Genomic DNA, 18,616 nt, shown 5'->3' with positions numbered 1-18,616 from the left:
AGTGTAACATACACCATGCACAACTAAGGTTGGTACTGATCACTTGTGTGAAGTTTCATTAAATTGTGTGCAAGGGTTTAGTAGATTAAGCACGCACAAGATTGCATATGCAGACTGTATGTACATAGTATGTTAACAAGAAACACAGTCCCATAACTCTGCAATTTTTGTTGCTGAAAGAACCTAACATGCCCCATGCACAACTACTGTTGTTACTGATCACTTGTGTGAAGTTTCATTAAATTGTGTCAAGGGGATGAGGAGAGATGGTGCGCACAAGATTGTGTCTATGTATATAGTATAGTAACAAAAAAACAAAGTCCCATAACTCAGCAAATTTTTTTTCTAAAAGAACCTTACATGCCCCATGCACAACTACTGTTGGTACTGATCACTTGTGTGAAGTTTCATTAAATTCTGTCAAGGGGATAAGGAGAGATGCTGCGCACAAGATTGTGTCTACGGACAGACGGACAGACAGACAGACAACCTGAAACCAGTATACCCCCCTTACAACGTTGTTGTCGCGGGGTATAATAACCTGTCATCTAGTGAAATTAGTGTTATCCTGCATTTAATTTTCCTTGAGTTTTTTCTCTTAAGGCTGTGGCCTCGAAATAACAATTAACAATTTAGCGCGTGATTAAAATCAGTCATAAAGGAGAATCGGCATCCTTCGGACGTATTAGAAACCCTTTTTTTTCGTAACAACCGAAGAATTCCGAATTCGCATACGGAGATTACGTAAATAAACGGAAACTACCGATTGGCATATCGAATTAACTTCCTTAAGCAATAACCACTTATCATAATATTATCTTCTACGTATAAGGAAACATAAATTTCCTCGCTTCTTTGAAGACAGTGAAAGTGTTTTCATCAAACAATTACCTTGTGAAACTGAAACTTTATTAAGTATTCATTGTTTTAAAAAAAACCCTAATTAGTTACAAACTTGAGCAGATGTTTCTTTCTAGTCTACACAATTAAAGGCACTTGTGGCGCCTCTAAAGAGTCAAGTCGGTATTCTGAAGAATAGAATGTACATTTTTAAGTCATCCAGTACGTAAATAAATACTTTATTTAAAGGGCTATTTCATAAATTAGATTGTTATGAATAAATTCAGGCATTGATTATAATATAAACAATAGATATCACATGATGTTATTTTAGTACAATATTGTACATGCCATTAAAATTCTTAAAACGTAATATTATTTCAAATTAATTTAAACGGGGCCAAGAATAAAAAAACGCCGATGCTATAACAACGAAAATCTACATAGCATATGCTACGGCCATTGCTTCACGACCGGATGGACCATTATTACGCAGAAACATACGTAAATACATGAACATATGAACATGTTCATTTAGATACTTATCCTTATAACGTATATATACGCCGAAAATTTTATAATCCATCACTGGTTCTGAAATGACACAAGACAAAGCCAATACTCATTATTTTCGCGATTTTACTTTCTGAAATCGCACTATTTTGATAATTGAAGAAGACAACTGTGCATTAAAAATATTGTAAAAAAATAGATACGTTGTAAATGTTAGTTAGATTTTTTACTCAATATATATGGTGCATGCAAAAATGGAACAAACAATACTGAAAATATATCTTTTCTATCGATCAATCAAAGTATTTTAAGAACTCATTGAAACCACTTGAAACATTCTTTTATTCAAGTGTGTATGATGTACATGAATGACACAACAGTATTATTTTACAAACTATAAACTCAACACGTATACGTATAACAAAACATGTTTCGGTAGGCTATTGTTAACAACAAAATGCATCCTTTGTGACACAAAGATGATTTCAACGTACGGACTGTTGTCTAGTGGCACCTTTGTAATTTTTGCGACTCTCCTGATAGGTATGTTTCATTTAAATCTATAACATTATTGGGCAACAACAAATTTTTGAAAGCATGACATTAAGAGTGTTTATATAAAGAGGATATTAACACACCTGATAATCTATAGCGTGTTCTAAAAATGAAATACGCATTCAAAAATGAATTTCTTTATTGAATTTATCAGTTTCAATAAGGACAGTCTAAACATCTGTTATTAAATATCTGTAATTGTTAGAAAATAACAATAAAATATTATCATATAAATACGTGAACAAACTTTTTTAGTTTCAATTGCAATGGAATTCAAAATGTTGCTGCATATTTAAGGTTTGTTTGTTTGTTTTGGGTTTAACGCCTTCAACAGTATTTCAGCCACGTAACGTTGGGCGGTTAACCTAACCAGTGTTCCTGGATTCTGTACCAGTACAAACCTGTTCTCCGCAAGTAACTGCCAACTTCAAAACATGAATTATCTGAGGTGGAGGACGAATGATTTCAGACACAATGGCTTTTATCAAATCGTCACAGAGAGCCATACGCCTCGCCCAGGGATCAAACTCGCGATCCGTAGACCAACGCTCTTCCTACAGAGCTAAGCGGGCGGACAACTAAATAAGGTGCTGAGGTACCATTTTTATGATATTATTAATTCATTATGGTCTTACGACTTAAGAGCGTAACAATTATTGAAGAGGATAGAATTTAGCGATGGAGAATCTCAAGTGTCTTAGGCGGGATTCGAACCCGGGTCGCACAAGTGGAAGGTCAGTGCTCTAACCACTGTGCCAAAGAGTCGACTACCTGACACAGTTGTCAGAGATTGGTTTCAAACGTGAGGCCATACGTAAGCGACCGCGATACTTCAAAGAAGTCATAATTTATGAAGACGTGAAAGCCATTTTGTGATAGAAAATGCCATTTAAGTCATTAGATAATGACTTATGTGATATCACAAATCGAATGTATGATATTTAAGTTATTATTGATATCAAAACTAACGCATAAGTGGTTTAAGATATTTAAAAATCATTTAATGATATCACGAAATATATATAGTGATATATCAAAATCAAGGTATGTAATGATGATTTTAAATCTATTTAATGACAAATAAATTTCGTGATATGAAACTGTAATTAATGGATAAAATTATTGGAGATATCACTAAATAGTGATAGTAAAATTTAACCTCATACGTATGCATAACTTCCGACAAAACTGAATCAAAACGCTCCTAAGTCCTCTTGTGTAGAATATATTATTATGATAAAAAGCTAAATTTAAGCAACTTCAAGTAGAAGTATATTGAAGTTTATGAACTTGAAAATTATCAATAATGCAGCTCAGCTTTGTCCTAAAATATAAGTTAAAGATAAATTTTTAAACAGATGGTTGCTAGTAGATGTTTACGTTTAATTGTGAATGCTGCATTACAGACAAAGTTAATTTATGTATATCAAAAAAAAACAAAGACAAATATCAAACAGGGAATGCCACGTACCAAAATCGCAGCCTCCCCAAAACGAAACCTACAGCACGCAGAAGTGCACACCACAAACACACACACATACACGCGCACACACACAAAGCTAACACACGGGGACAAAACGAACAATCAAGCCAAGTTAAATATATTTCAGTAGAATCAGTAAGATTTTTAAATCAAAGATTTATGCTGATTATAATAGTTTAGCAAAAGATCAACATAGTACATCATTAAAAGTAGAATTATAGTAAAAATAGTAAAGAAAAAGAGGAACATAGTACATCTTTGAAAGTATAATCAAAGTGATTCCTTTTTTTAAAGCGCAAAGTCTATCCTGTCCAAAACACTGCGAAACGTGCATTAACGATAATACATGTGAACGATGCGTAGACAGATACTACAACGGTCACTGGTATGACGATCAATCGTATCCTGAATTCAAGAATTGCAGTCTTAGGTGCAACGAGGATTGTAAAGCTTGCACTTCATATAAAACCTGTACTACATGTAAGCCTGGATTTTGCATCGATATAGAGAAAAGAACATGTCAAATTCGATGCAATGATATACATTGTGAATCATGTTCATCATGTGACGTTTGCACGAAATGTCATATTTGGTATTATGGTAAAACTTGTGAGAAGAATTGCGAACATGGCTGTGAAGATGGACGTTGTGACATGAAAAGCGGTTATTGTATTTGTCGTCAAAACTTTCAAGGTCATAGATGTGACAAATGCTTTTTGGGTAAATATGGTACCAACTGTAACAAAAATTGCGCAAAAGGCTGTGAGGCTAACGTTTGTGACAAGCAAAGTGGAGCCTGTTTAAAAGGTTGTAAACCAGGGTTTAAAGCTCCCCACTGTGACTCATGCGTTGATGGACTCTATTATCATGATTCTACATGTAAAAATTGCCCCAACACCTGTTTGAAATGCACATCCTCAAACCATTGTTCATTGTGTAAGCCAAGATCTTGGGGAAATAAGTGTCAGAATACCTGTCCTCAGACTTGTAAATCATGTGTTTTCGACACGATATGCCAAGAATGCATTCAAGGATATTACGGTCGAACCTGTAACGTTATATGTCCCGGAGGCTGTGAAGGCAATATCTGTAGTAAGAATGACGGTCTCTGTCAGAAATGCAAACCTGGATATAATGGACAACATTGTTACATTTGTGACGCTGGATTTTGGGGACAGCATTGTAATACGTCTTGTAGTCGAGGCTGTTTAACTGATAGATGCTATAAAGATACTGGCGTATGTCCCGACGGGTGCAAATATCAATTTACCGGAGAGAAGTGTGATAGCTGTGTGAATGGATTTCATGGAAAGGAATGTTTGAAATGCCCAAGAAAATGTGTAAGTTGCACTTCAAATACTCAGTGTAATCATTGTTTGCCGGGAAATTGGGGAGCTGAATGTGAACACAATTGCTTACCGAATTGTAAAGAATGCAAGTCTAACAATGATTGTTCACATTGTGAGAAAGGATATTTTGGACTTACGTGCTCGATGAGATGTCCACCAAATTGCTATCAAAAAACCTGTTATCAAGAAAATGGCTCATGTACCAAGTGCATGGAAGGGTTTTATGGAGTACGATGTGAATCTAGATGCCCTGAAACATGTGCAACTAGTACTTGTAGAATTGACGGTAACTGTGTTGCATGTGCAGAAGGATACTTTGGAGTAAAATGCTCGAATGTTTGCTCTCCTAATTGTAAAGAGAAATGTTTAAGAACAAATGGTCATTGTCGATCGTGTATTGATGGATATTTTGGCGATCTTTGTGATAGAAACTGCCCCGAGAACTGTTCAAGCTGCTTATCGGCGACAAAATGCTTAAATTGCAAAACAGGATTCAAAGGTAACATTTGTGAAAATGAATGTTCTAACTGCAAATATGGAACTAAATGTAGACAACATGATGGTTACTGTGAGGAGGACTGCGCCGACGGTTTATACGACACAATGTGTGATAAAACGTGTTTGAAGGAATGTAAAACGTGTGCCAGAAGTTCACACTTTAAATGTTCGTCTTGCATTCACGGAAAATACGGCAGGCGTTCCATTAACGGGGAAGCATATCTAACATGTAAATTAGATTGTAGTACGACATGTTTAAATAACAGCTGTAACGAAGAAAATGGCCGATGTCTACACGGATGTTTTCAAGGACTTTGGGGAGCTAAGTGTGACTCGCTGTGCCCAACGAACTGCAAGAATGGAAAATGCTTTGACAACGACGGAGCATGCTCTGAAGGCTGTAAAGAAGGATATTTTGGAAGAAAATGTTCTTTGCGTTGCAATCACAATGATAGTTATTGTTCGGAATGCTTGGCAGACGATAACGGCCAATATGAAGGTTGTGTTATGTGTACAAAGGGTTACTATCCAACAAATGGTCTAACTGATCAGCTGAAACATAAGCGATGCGGACCTTGTTCGCCTAACTGTTCCCGTAACGAATGCAATACAACAAATGGATTTTGTCTACATGGCTGTATAAATGGATTATGGGGAAGGAAGTGTGAGAAATCCTGTGATCGTAATTGTTTAGGTTGTAGCCAAACTAACGGAGATTGCTTGAAGTGTACCGACGGAAGATACGGTATCAAATGCTTAGAAAATTGTAGTACAAACTGCGGAAGAAGAAATGGAGTACCCGTATGCAGTCAAAATGATGGCCAATGTTTAAATGATTGTAGTAAGAACACAAGTTACGGTACATACTGTGAAAACGAATGTAACAAGAATTGTTTAATTGGTGAATGCCAATGGAAAACAGGACATTGCATCCTAGGATGTATTAACGGCTTCCATGGCACGATCTGTGATATGCCCTGCAGCAAAAACTGTGTGAACAACACTTGTAACAGATTAGGCGGAGATTGTAGTGTAGGATGTCGGCTAGGATTTGAAGGAACAACCTGCACACGAGGTATGTATTTTTTCTACAAGTCGACAATAATATACTGCATTAAACATGAATTTATGCCATTCAAATCATAAGATATTGAATATATTTCATGAAGCTAGATGTATGGAGGTGTACACGTATAACATTAGTTATATCTATAAAGACTTACAGCATGATATTCCTTAATATATGTTATTCAAATCAGAAGTCATTAAATACATAACATGAAGTTAAATGTATGGTAACGTAAAAGTATGTCATTAACGATATTTGTATAGAGTGCATCTTCATTTAATAATTGAATACTGATAATATACCTTTGCTTTATGTTTCTCGTTCAAGTGACTGGTAGGATTGGTACAGGCGTTTTCATAGGTACAGGCAGTGCCTTGGTAGTTATCCTGATTGGCATTATTACCACGGTAATTTGTATCAAATTCCATAAAAGGTAAAAAATATTTACATTATATTGAATGTTTATTACTTACCATCGTTATAATACATTCCTCAAGAAAATATATTCATAAGTATTACAGAAAAGATATTCATAAATAATATTCTTCTTGCCATTCCATTAGATCCATACAGATGTCTTTTATATGCTTTTTGATCGATACAATACCAAGTGTGCATTGCCTTGTTTTCCAAATAATATCAGATATTACACAAAACAGTAAAAATCTGAAACTTGTGTAAACTGCTTTAAAGAAAATTTAATTACATTTTCACTACCTAAAAAAGTGTGTAGTAGCACCTGTAACAATTTTATTCTTTGCTGTGTTCGACTTTACATTTGCAAAATGTGCACGTCTTTACTTTTGCCAGCTGTACTGGTATACGACGTTTTACTTTCATTCTTTTTTAAAGTTAATATATAATGGTTATTATTTGGTATAATTCTGTTACCTATCTATTTATTCATCAAAGTATGATTTATAGAAGCAGGACCAAACCATCACTGGAAATGAGAGAACGACATAGAAATATCAATGTTGACCATGTTGAAGTAGAAAATCGGGATGATATGAACAGTCGGCCAAATGTGGCTGCTGGTATATCAAAAATAACTTATTGCGTTTGTTTCACTATTGTCGTAACTTACTTAACTAAATGACTGTAAAATATAAGAAACAATTAAATGCGTTACGTTTTGTTGTACCTATTTTTCTGTGAGTTGTTCTTAGAATCACCATTATGTATGATCATAATTTAGATTGTATCATATAAATGTTGATGAAAAAAATATATCAGAGCTTTGTATAATTTTGTATTTGCCGAACGGCAAATGAAAGGAATGCTTCATGATTTATAAACAAGTGTGCTCACTTTTGCAGGAAGCAGCAGGGAAAGTAGAAATGTGGACAATAAAACTATTGAAACAAAGGTAGAATACGCTAGCATTTCAAAGACTGAAAGGTTTCTAACACAAGTAGACTCAAGCGAGGAGGTGGAAATAGAATTATACGAAGAGGAAAACCTAATGGGAGTTGAAGCGACACAGACGGTCTGTAAAAATTGTGTACATGTTTTGTTAAAAGACACGCAATTAACCCCATGTAGACACTTATTGTCACTCTTGTATTATTACATAATATTTGATGAGCAAACGTGATTCATGTTAAATATATAATCATTGTTTGCAATTCGTAAAAAATATAATTTAGTACAAAAGGACAAGTATATCTGGCCCAGCTCGCCGTGTATAATCATCTTCTTAACGATTATCAGCAAGTTCATATCTTGTTACTCATTACAATTAATTTGAACTTAAAAACATCCCGTCCCAGTGATATTAGGTTCCATAACTATTGCGCTCAATTTGATGAAATTATGTCCCTCTAACACTTAAGTCACATTTTATCTTTCTTTATAAACCGTATCCGTTGTATTCGTTGTCATCTAGCTACACATTACAACCGACACCTCTTTGTCTTGACAATGCTTAATGAATGGCATAGGTAACATAGCATTTATTATAAAATAAATTATGCATTACACTTCAGACAATGTTTACATTCAATGATGATGATACGTACTACAATACAGCTGCGGTACTGAAAAGAAGGGTACAAATAAACAAACTGAAGGAGTTTGTTTCAAAAAAGACAATGGACGATTTCATTAAAGAATTTAAGGTAGTAAAAGGCAACATTCGTTTGGTCGTAAATAATGGTATAATGATCAAGTATGACCTGAATTTGTGTAGTTCTTGTGTAATTGTCGCTTTAGATGCGCTCGCAAATAGCACATGTAAAAGTCCCATAAGTCTTTATATTTTAAGTACAACGTGATGAAACAGCTATCAAAGAGACGTTGGACAGAAAAACACTACTCTAAATACTACACATGCATGTATATAGTTAGAACCATAAGGGGAGGTAAAAAAACAGCATTGTACTGCTATGTTAATCAATATTCAAACCTTTAACAAATATTATAGAAAGCAATGAATGAGAATATGACTTAGCAGGAAACTAATATACTTCCTGTTCCATACATGTGGCAGTCAAATTCTGAACAAAGACATTATGTGCCATTAATTGCTATTATTGAAAAATCGATGGTTAAAACGTTTGCAAATGACTCTATGAAACGTCCGCAATGAATCTATTTCTTCAGATTTATATTTTTGTTTTCAGTTTGACTTATCTTAGACGGAGCTTCTTATTTATAACTATGTTTTTTTTTGTTGTTTTTTTTTTTATATATTCAGGAATTACCTGTTGGACTTTTAAAACCATATGGGGCATCACAAACGACGGAAAACTTTAAAAAGAATCGCTACCGAGGATTATATCCGTGTAAAGTTTTCTTCTGTAACGAAATGCTGTAAACCATAATTCTTTAATAAAGGTTTATGAGTATAATCCGAAGCCACAGATTGAAGTATTTGGTAAACGAGCAAACTCTTAACCAGCAATCTACTTTTCTATGTGTTACCGTAGTGTCCCGTACGACTGGATACTTGGAATATTCTAAAAATGGTGTTCTTCTTTAAAATTAAAGAAATAAAATAATCGTTCTGAAAAATACTTTTTACTTAAGTTATGTGAAATTTCTCGACTTGGACTTTATTTCAAATGTAACAAAACAAGTTTTGATAATGGTGTTTTAAAGGCGTAGAACTCTCCAGAAGTGTGACCCCTTTAAGCGGTCCTTTTCTAGAATTCAATCGTAATATAAGTAAATTTACAATCATTCCGTTGTTTATATGCTGTTTAATTTTCAAGTGAAACGACTACTTCTTCATATGATTTGATGCTTTTTGAACATTTTTCTATTGAAATACGGGGCTAACCGTCAATTTTCACAGCAAAAGACATATTATTATTAATTGTTTATTTTTGACTCAGATATCATCATTTCTCTAATTTGCCTTTTCGGCGTCTGAAAAAAATCCCCATGTAATTGAACAGTGTTGCCTGGTCCGTTTTGATCAAGGAGTCAAAGACGGATTTGTCTGTGTTAAAGAATAGAGCCTGGTGAAGGGGGTGGCAAGGGGTGTGAGAAGTGTTGTATGCTAGTGTATCAGCGAAACAGTTTTTACTAACTTGATTTGTCAAGCAAGACATTGATCAACAACCATATCGAACCAAGTTCCCTAACGGACCAGATATCTTTAAAATAAAACTGAAACTCTGTATCTCGAATTCCGAGTGACCGGAAACCTTAACATTCGACTCAAAATGATTTTTGTGACGGGACTTGAAACTGTCTTCGATATAGACAGAGTTTTGATATAAGCAAGGTCGAGAAATCAAGTTTCAACTGTAATTTGTAAGATTGTTTCCTTCTTCAGATGACAAAAGAACGGCAAAGATGACTACATAAATGCAAGCTATATAGATGTAAGAAACAAGTACCTTTTGTTCGTAACCGAACAAAGGTGTTATTGCAACTTCTTGTCACGTTGTGTATCCGAGTTCGAGCGTTCTGTAGTGATATCTTTTGTCGGTTCAAACCTTTGTTAATTAAATTTATTTTGTTTTAGAAATGTCAATGGTTCTACTCTGGGGCATTTCTATATTTAGAATTAGTCTTTTAAACTAGTCTTACTAAGCGATATGTCATTACACTTCGTAAACGTATTTTGTTACATTTAGTTTCATTTTTGCAATTGTGCGGCTTGACAAACAGTACTTGCGGAAAAGGTGACGTATATATTATTATAGACATTCCTGTTTTGTATTAGTTCTAGTTTTAAGTATTTAAATAAAATGCTTAAGAATGTGCTTTATTCATTTTATGAAGTTAGAAAAAAAACCTTTATTTTATTAAAAGCGATGAATGTATTATTTTATTCTTTTCATAGGGGCATAATAGGAAGAATGCCTATATAGCTTGCATGGGTATGTAAAACTCTTTATATACCATAAAATCAGTAATATTCAACGCGGATTAATTTTTGTGGCGGATTAATTTACGTAGGTTATTAATTTTCGTGGATTTCGTGACTAAGTCAATCCACGAAATTACATTTCAACGAATAAAGACAATTTCTGTCTATTTTATCAGTAAGCTTTGAAATCCACGACGAATGTGAACCCCAACGAAATAGCCGTTTTAACAAAACAAAACGAACTTTTATGCTACGACATTAAATTATTTCAAATTCATAGTATAGCATGTCTTTGATTATTTCAGTAACATTAGTTTTTTTTTGTTTTTTTTCATTTTAAGATATAAATTGGACTACATTCTTCCATGACATATCAGCAGTCATTGCTTTAATATTCTTTCATTTATCATATTCAGGACCAACCACTAAACACATGGGTGCAGACTTTGCTGTATTTTGGGAAATGATTTGGCAGGAGAGTGTTAGCATAATTGTCATGTTGACAAACTTAAAAGAGTTAGGAGTAAGTTGTACTTATTTTACTAGTTTATATGTCCAGTTTTACACGTCATGGGACACAGTCTTTACGGAAACCCGACTTCTTATCGCAGGTTCAAAGTAAATGTAATGTGACAGGACCATAATTTATACTTACTGGAGCTGATAAGTCAAAAATTAAAACCTTAACTTTGAAAATAATTTCTAATCTCGTGAAACACTTACTAAATGGCGTGCCTTAAAACTTCTTGCAATAGACTTGATTATTGAACTACAGGTCACTCAATTAGTATATTAATGATACCATATCATCGTATTCATGGGTTTTCTGAACGTTACTAGTTTTAAGGAAGCGTATAGATGTACCCGGAAGGCATAGAATAAGCATACAGACGTCTAAGACCCTTTGTCAATTTGTAAATACATTGCCTGATATGATAATTTTCACAATAACTTGATATATATATATATATAATGTTACTTCAATTTTGCATAAGATATTCATATTTATAATAAATATAATAATGACAGAAATATCTAAGAGTATCAGGTAAAACAATCACTTTTGGAGTAGTTACTGCCACAAGTCCCAAATTGTTTAACAATTTACAGTTTAGAGACAGATTTTTTTTTCTCATAGATATTTCTGACCTTCTCCGGAACAGATTTTTTTAAATTCCAATTGAAAAATTTCGCATAGTGTGATGTTCACCACTGTTTTGCTATATCTTGTATTATGAAAATTATATGTCATCATGGGTTTTTGTAGCTTATATGAAAGTAATAAAGTTATCTATCTATCTATCTATAAAAACACGTCATAAAAAATTAAGGTTCCGAAATGTGACAAATATTGGCCAGATAGAGGGTCGCAGGGACTGTACGGTGATGTACAAGTTACGTGTCTTTCAGAAGATATTTTGGCAGATTACACAATCAGGACCTTCACTGTTCAGGCTAGTAAAATTGCTCCGCCTAACAAAATAGGCCAATATTGAGGCCTTTCGATTGAGTTTAATTAGAGGACACTCTGCGATTCCTGTCCGATTACGTGTCATCGTGAGCAATTTTGGCATCTTCGGCTATGACAGAAATCTATCTTATAACAATCTAATCCCCAAGTACCATACAGAAAACACTTAATCGAGGGGGAAATTGCTGTTATTGGTCCATCACTTTTATTCACAAATTACTTTGATACACTCTATTTTAATTCACAAACATATACTTTAAAGCACTTGTACACACTTTGTTTTGATGTATATGTAGAATGTGCAACTGAGCGTCGGGCATGTATGATATATGTTGATATTTAACATTCCAGTGTGTGATAATAACGAACCTATTATTATAGATGTTTTCTTACAAAGTAACAAATGGTTAGTTTAGAAATTCTTTGTTGAAATATATTTGCTCGTTTTAAAATGTAAATTCAGAACTAACAAAAACATATGTATGGCATGAATCTCAGATTCGAAGAGTAAGATTATAATTGTTTCAACATATTTGAACGAATTGCAGAAAGCGACGCAGAAGCGGAAGTTGTACCAAATGCACTTTACCTCATGGCCAGATAAAGGTATTCCAGAAAGCGTTTATAGCTTGACAGAATTCCAAAAGCGTGTAAACAACTTGAACACTGTTACCCCGGGACCAGTCGTTGTCCACTGCAGGTAAGTTGCTCATTGTGTTTATTATATTCACATTTATTGTTCTATTCAACGAATAGCTTTTGTCTCAAAATGGAAGTGATAGTTCCCTTTTTCGATATAGTCAACGTGGTCTTCATTTAATTCCACTCATTGATAATGATACTCTCATAGTTTGTCGTTAAGTGAGCATCCATGACCAAGTTGTGAAGGTCGCGTACTTCAAATCACTTGATCACTGTGAGTTCGAACTGCCGCTTTGTCTGTAACTTCTACGAGAACACAATCATGCTGGCTTACAGAAGGATAATGGCTCTATAATTTATGTCCGCCCAAACTCGGAAAACATGCCCGGGGGTGTACCGGGGCCTTCATCAACTTTTATTAGCTGGAAAGTTAGAATTTGACTGACACATTTTGTGAAATTTAACACGAAAAGCTAGGTTATTCTGACTTTTCTTGGTATTTGTTAAACTTTTTCCATGATATTAATATATAGCACATTTGTTTCCAAATTTATATCAGGTGCTTTGTTGACAAGTGGTCTATAGTCATTAAGTCACTCTGTATTATCTCATTTACCATTTCAGCGCAGGTATTGGGCGTACCGGTACTTATATTGCTTTAGATATTCTGACCAAGGAGGGACGCTCGGAAAAATACGTTGACATATTTGCCTGCGCAAGAAACATGAGGGAGGACCGTGTAAATATGATACAAACTGCTGTAAGTATAGTTTATATATGTAAGGCTTGACAGATTATATGCGTTTTAGATCTGCCATCTTGTTACTTCCATTCAAGATTTTTGTCTTCAGTACTGTCATGAATACTTTGTAGCTTACATCTTAACCGGTCGGGGAAAAAAGAAATTCTTTTTGACATATGTGAACATCGAATATGTTTATCTTCCTTAAAATTCCATAGGGCTTTACCTTTTATGCTTAAACAGATGTAACAAATGTCCAAATAGATGGTGTGCATAATTGAATTGTTAGAGAGAACCGATTCTAAAACTGCACATGGACTTACAGATTTAGATCCACAAACATTCATTAAAAACTTTCTACTATATCCACCATAATTCAAATATGACAATTATTAGAGTAAACAAATTCTTAAAAATGAGTAAACAAGAAATAAATGTATATCATGTTCACAAAGAAAATGTTCGGCAGCCACATGTTAAACAAATAAGTTATGGGCCTTTAACTAGTATTGTTTAATAGTTTGGACAAGTTGATGTGACGAACTTTTATTTTATGTGCGTAATGGCTGATCATATATTGTATAAAATTATTTTTGTATGATATCAAATATGTTAATGATACAAAAGTACACATATACTCTACATAGACATTAATCTGCTTAAAACATTCACATGCAATTAATTGACCGAGATGTAGATAAATAGAGCTAGTACGTTTAGAAGTGCTTTGAAGTGGACGTCAGCAGTAAACGCAGAAAAAAGAACTTTATAGCATAGAAAGATAAATCAAGACTTGATTGTAATTCCACCAACGTTCGAATTTCTGTATTTTACATTAAGCGCACCTATACTAAAACTCACTTAATTCTTAATGCAAGATATTACCAAATTGTAAATAATACTGTTTCCTCTTCATAATGTTTTTCAGCATCTAATGATCTATCTATTCATTTCAGGACCAGTATATATTTCTCCACAAGTCTCTAGTGCATGTGCTATCAGGCTAAGCAGTAGTGGAGTGTTTATGTTGATTGACATTGTGGTAAAACAGTGACTAAAACATCAGTGATATTCAAGATGTAGAACTCAAACATGTCAGCGGCTGGACTTTTGTCTTTGATTTTTTACCTACCTTATCACTTTATTATTCATGATATACATGTACAATTGTGTCGTTTTAAAGTCTTATAACTTCAAAATTTTGCATCATTATATAAATCAAAATGTAACATAAAATGAATGGAAGGAGAATGATGCGGATAGTGATGTGTACATTTGTTATACATGCAATTTATGATTGATAATAACACTTTTTTGATACCGACTGTCTGAAAAAAAAAACATGATTAAGTCGACTTGAATTCAAAAGTACAATTATAGCAAACAACAGAAACACAGACAAGTGAAAAAAGATAAAAATGTTCCGCTATAGTTCACCTCAATGATAATGAGAATCAAAATCTGCTCAATCACGGGTAATATTATTAAGCTGTCTGGACAGATTAATTTCTAAACTAACTAATGCAGTTTACTGGTTCGAGTCGTAAATTCGGCCAGGTCGTAAATATTCGGCCACCCACTTTAAAGCTTTTTTTCGAGCCATATGCTTGAGAACGCATCTGTGTCATCACAAGCACTTGTGTTAGCAACAAAGTCGGCAAAAAGCAACAAATTGAGGTGAGTAGAAAAAAAGTTGTCCTTCCCTAAAGTTGTGTACTCTAAATAGTAAATATTTTGTCTCGCGGGTCGCGTGACGTCATCGCACGTGCTCGTTTATGCTGAGGCCCGGCAAGGGTTAATTCACATCTATACTTTATAACACGAAAAGAACATGCGCTAATTAGCATAAAACGCGTTTAAAACAAAGTAAATGAATATATAGTCCCTCAACGTCATTGAATTTCCATGTCTACGTTGTTTTTTCACGTTGGCGTCATTTCCTTTTGAATTAGATCCGTTTCGGGGCTGTAATACATTTATGCTTTGCCACGGAACGCGCATGTATAAAAAAGTGTTATAACAACACTTTAGCGCGAGAATCTCTTTACTCTCCTATTAAAACACCCCGGAAATGTGACAAGAACAGCAGTTTTATGCCAGAATGTGTGATAAACAGTGACGTAAAACTTAAACTACGTCATGCTGTTGTGAGAAGGATGACAGGCGCTTTTTAAATCTCTGATAGCAAATATTTCCCACGAGGTATGCTATTGCAAATTGATTTCAGTTTGTTGAAAAAAGAACGATTTTGGCTGTAGCATCGATTTAATTCCAAGACAATGTTGAAAATATAACCAACTTTATGTTTAAAAAGTGACCGAATATTTACAACCTCTAGAGGGTAAAATATGGAGGCTAAACCTGTCCGTTATTTTAAGCGCGGGTTTATTGTTTATCATACTTTTACCGGCCGTTAATGATAACAATCAATGTTGCTTGTATTAAAGCACATATGGTAGAAATTTTGTACAAATCAATCGTATAAAGAAAGAAATATTTATGAAAAAATGCAAAAAGTGGCCGAATTTACTACTCAAACCAGTATATAATTTGGCGTCGATTTTGTCTGCTGCTTGAAGTTTAATTTTATTTAACAATTAACTTATATGGAATAAAATGTCATTCACTGAGTCACGACTGTCAATACTTACACATATTATGGCAAAATAATAAATGTTCTGAATAGGTCAAGCTGAACCCGTATTCGTCAACATTTAAAGTTTCGGACTTAGATTGAAAAACGGAAAACAATTAATTTGCTATTGCATTTGTGTGCTGAAGTTTGCTAATAAGCTATTGTTTACTGCAGAATTAAGATTCCTGCAAATTGTCCATGCAATCGATGGTTATGTGTCATTGCAAGAGCGAACTGAACAAATTAAAGTCTTGAATGTAAATATGAGACTTAAATGCTGATGAATACGAGCCCTGATCATGTCTTCGCTAACTAAAATAAGCCTAGAATTCTAGATTTGAAATCTTACAATCCATACTTTGTGAAATGTCAATTAAAACTGTTAATGGCATAATTATGATGATTGCATTACCGTTGATCATAAATTTGAACTGCTGCTGTTAAACCTTGAAATACTTTACCCTTTGCAATTCAAGAAACCGAAGTTAATTAGAGAATTGATGTTTGATCAAGATGCATTACGTTACATATACATGCATTCATGGTGAATAGTACATGTCAGTACATGTTGATGAATACCTGTTGATAGTATACATCTACGATTACCATGCAAGAAATAATCCTTCCCTAACTGCAGTTGGTAATTTCCATTTGATTACATATTCTTCTATGGCATTCCCCACGCAGTGATCTCCGTTCCCACCACACTCTCACTGATCACTGTCGACACAATTATTTTATCTAAAATTCATGCAGTGATTAATGAGAGCGTAGCTGTAAGGGAGATGACTGCGTAGACGTTTGCTTCTATAGATTTTAGGAATGTGTCAGACGATTAGCACGTGACTTTCCGAAGAATGCCGAAATAGCTTTGAATTTTGTAGAATATGTAATCGAACGGAAGATTCCGAATGTCAGTAATCTCATGGGAGAGAAATATTTTAAGAACTGAGTCGACTCGAATGACACTTAAGCTACATTTAAAACGTTTCCTTGTATCGAAAGCACAGATGTAGTCATGCGATAACGAAATCCAATAACAAATTAAATCAAAATAATAGTAGACCCGTCTTGATGGAGTCATTTTATGTTACATTACGAAATGTGCCATATTCCTTATTTCTTTAGCACCAGCTAAGAACATTATGTCATAATGGGTTCGCCGGATCTAGCGCAATAATTATTTACAACATTCGGTGCCACACGAAACGAATAACACACCTTGTTGTCTTAGTTATTGTCTCAAATGGTCATATCAAGGTGATTCTGTCCATCAGAAATCGAAGATATTCACAAGCCCAACATGTCGGAACTTTTGATAGTAAAACCATTTACATTATCGGAACAATATGGAAATTAAGTATACGAGATTACTCATCAAAATGACATCTGGTACTCCAAATGTGCATTATATTTTGACATTAAATGCTGTGATGGCGCCAGATGCACATTTAACGTCTCCAGATACCAATAACAATCCGTCAGACGTTAGCAGATATAAGCAGATCTCGGTCAATAAGATAAGGGCTAAGTTAAGTTCTTCGCATTAATAAATAAACAACATGAAAAGAAAATACGTGCCATATATACTTTTTAAACTCGCTTGGGGATAATATTAGCATATTACTTTGAATCTATTTTCCATTAATGATTATATATTGGGAATGCAACAACTCGTAAACTTCAGCACGTTGTAAAGTATTTGCATAATCCATATACCCTGAAATCGCAAAGGCTTTCCTGGGTGCAAACATATCCCATTACAATTTATCTTCTAGCTACATAACCATTACCCTTGTGCAAAATGAACCTTAAACAATTTATATCATCAATGAACCGACAGTGTGCCGAAATGCACGTGGAACTGATAGACCTATTTGAAAATATTTAAATAGGTAGACTTTTTAAAGCAGTCTCCAGGTCACAGAACTGCTTTAAAATAATACAATGCAAAAAGTCTGTCAAGAATACATAAAACTATTTAGCCGAAATACTAAAACGTATTAGTGTAACAGAGTGCTATGTTTTACCTGTGCTCTCTATAACCCGACACTGTCATACACATCTTTTGATATGAGCTTTGATTTCAAATGGGAAGAAAATATGGCCAAAATGTTCACCGCTTTGTAGGTGAAAATTGGCACAATAATAGCCACAATGTCCTATTACTGCAAACGAAACATACGTACATGTAATTATTAGCCCTTATCATGCTGGACACGAATGGTTCTGCCTTTGCGACCAGTGCAGATCATGATCAGCTTCTAAACTTCTAAATAGGCGGGATTTAATAATAAAACAATTGCTGCCTTTTAAGTTCGTCGATATGTAGATTTATCGACCTAATAAAAGCGATATGAACCTCGGACTGCGCCCTCGGTCGATATCGCTTTTATCAGGTCAATAAATCCACATATCGACATCACCAAAAGGCAATAATTGTAAAATATCAGACATATACATAATTATGTTGATTCACTAAAGTAAGCTTGAAC

At 34.3% G+C, this 18,616-nt stretch overlaps 2 protein-coding genes across 2 annotated transcripts; both read left to right on the top strand.

Moving 5' to 3' along the window:
• Positions 1–1,733: 1,733 nt before the first annotated feature.
• On the top strand, positions 1,734–9,413 carry LOC123538495 (multiple epidermal growth factor-like domains protein 6). Its single transcript, XM_053530767.1, has 7 exons — positions 1,734–1,896; positions 3,686–6,313; positions 6,635–6,740; positions 7,232–7,344; positions 7,627–7,796; positions 8,296–8,427; positions 9,006–9,413. The coding sequence occupies exons 1-7, from the start codon at positions 1,833–1,835 to the stop codon at positions 9,123–9,125; spliced, it is 3,333 nt and encodes a 1,110-aa protein (XP_053386742.1). The 5' UTR covers positions 1,734–1,832; the 3' UTR covers positions 9,126–9,413.
• A 695-nt stretch (positions 9,414–10,108) lies between these two features.
• LOC123538496 (tyrosine-protein phosphatase 10-like) lies at positions 10,109–14,748 on the top strand. Its single transcript, XM_045322652.2, has 7 exons — positions 10,109–10,140; positions 10,605–10,641; positions 11,048–11,154; positions 11,963–12,085; positions 12,651–12,802; positions 13,369–13,504; positions 14,443–14,748. Exons 2-7 carry the CDS (start codon positions 10,638–10,640, stop codon positions 14,491–14,493), a joined length of 573 nt encoding a protein of 190 aa, XP_045178587.2. The 5' UTR covers positions 10,109–10,140; positions 10,605–10,637; the 3' UTR covers positions 14,494–14,748.
• The last annotated feature ends 3,868 nt before the right edge of the window (positions 14,749–18,616 follow it).

The sequence above is a fragment of the Mercenaria mercenaria genome, chromosome 18 (assembly GCF_021730395.1).
Source record: "Mercenaria mercenaria strain notata chromosome 18, MADL_Memer_1, whole genome shotgun sequence".
NCBI lineage: Eukaryota > Metazoa > Mollusca > Bivalvia > Venerida > Veneridae > Mercenaria > Mercenaria mercenaria.
The sequence above is the reverse complement of the archived record's forward strand: the minus strand, read 5'-3'. Positions and strand labels throughout refer to the sequence as shown.

Excerpts from the sequence above, each read along its gene's own strand:
- LOC123538495 (XM_053530767.1), top strand. The coding sequence starts at position 1,833 with ATGATTTCAACGTACGGACTGTTGTCTAGTGGCACCTTTGTAATTTTT. Across the intron at positions 1,897-3,685 it reads TTTTGCGACTCTCCTGATAG|CGCAAAGTCTATCCTGTCCA; the intron begins GTATGTTTCATT and ends CTTTTTTTAAAG. Across the intron at positions 6,314-6,634 it reads AGGAACAACCTGCACACGAG|TGACTGGTAGGATTGGTACA; the intron begins GTATGTATTTTT and ends TTCTCGTTCAAG.
- LOC123538496 (XM_045322652.2), top strand. Across the intron at positions 12,086-12,650 it reads TCAGGACCTTCACTGTTCAG|AAAGCGACGCAGAAGCGGAA; the intron begins GCTAGTAAAATT and ends AACGAATTGCAG. Across the intron at positions 13,505-14,442 it reads TAAATATGATACAAACTGCT|GACCAGTATATATTTCTCCA; the intron begins GTAAGTATAGTT and ends TATTCATTTCAG.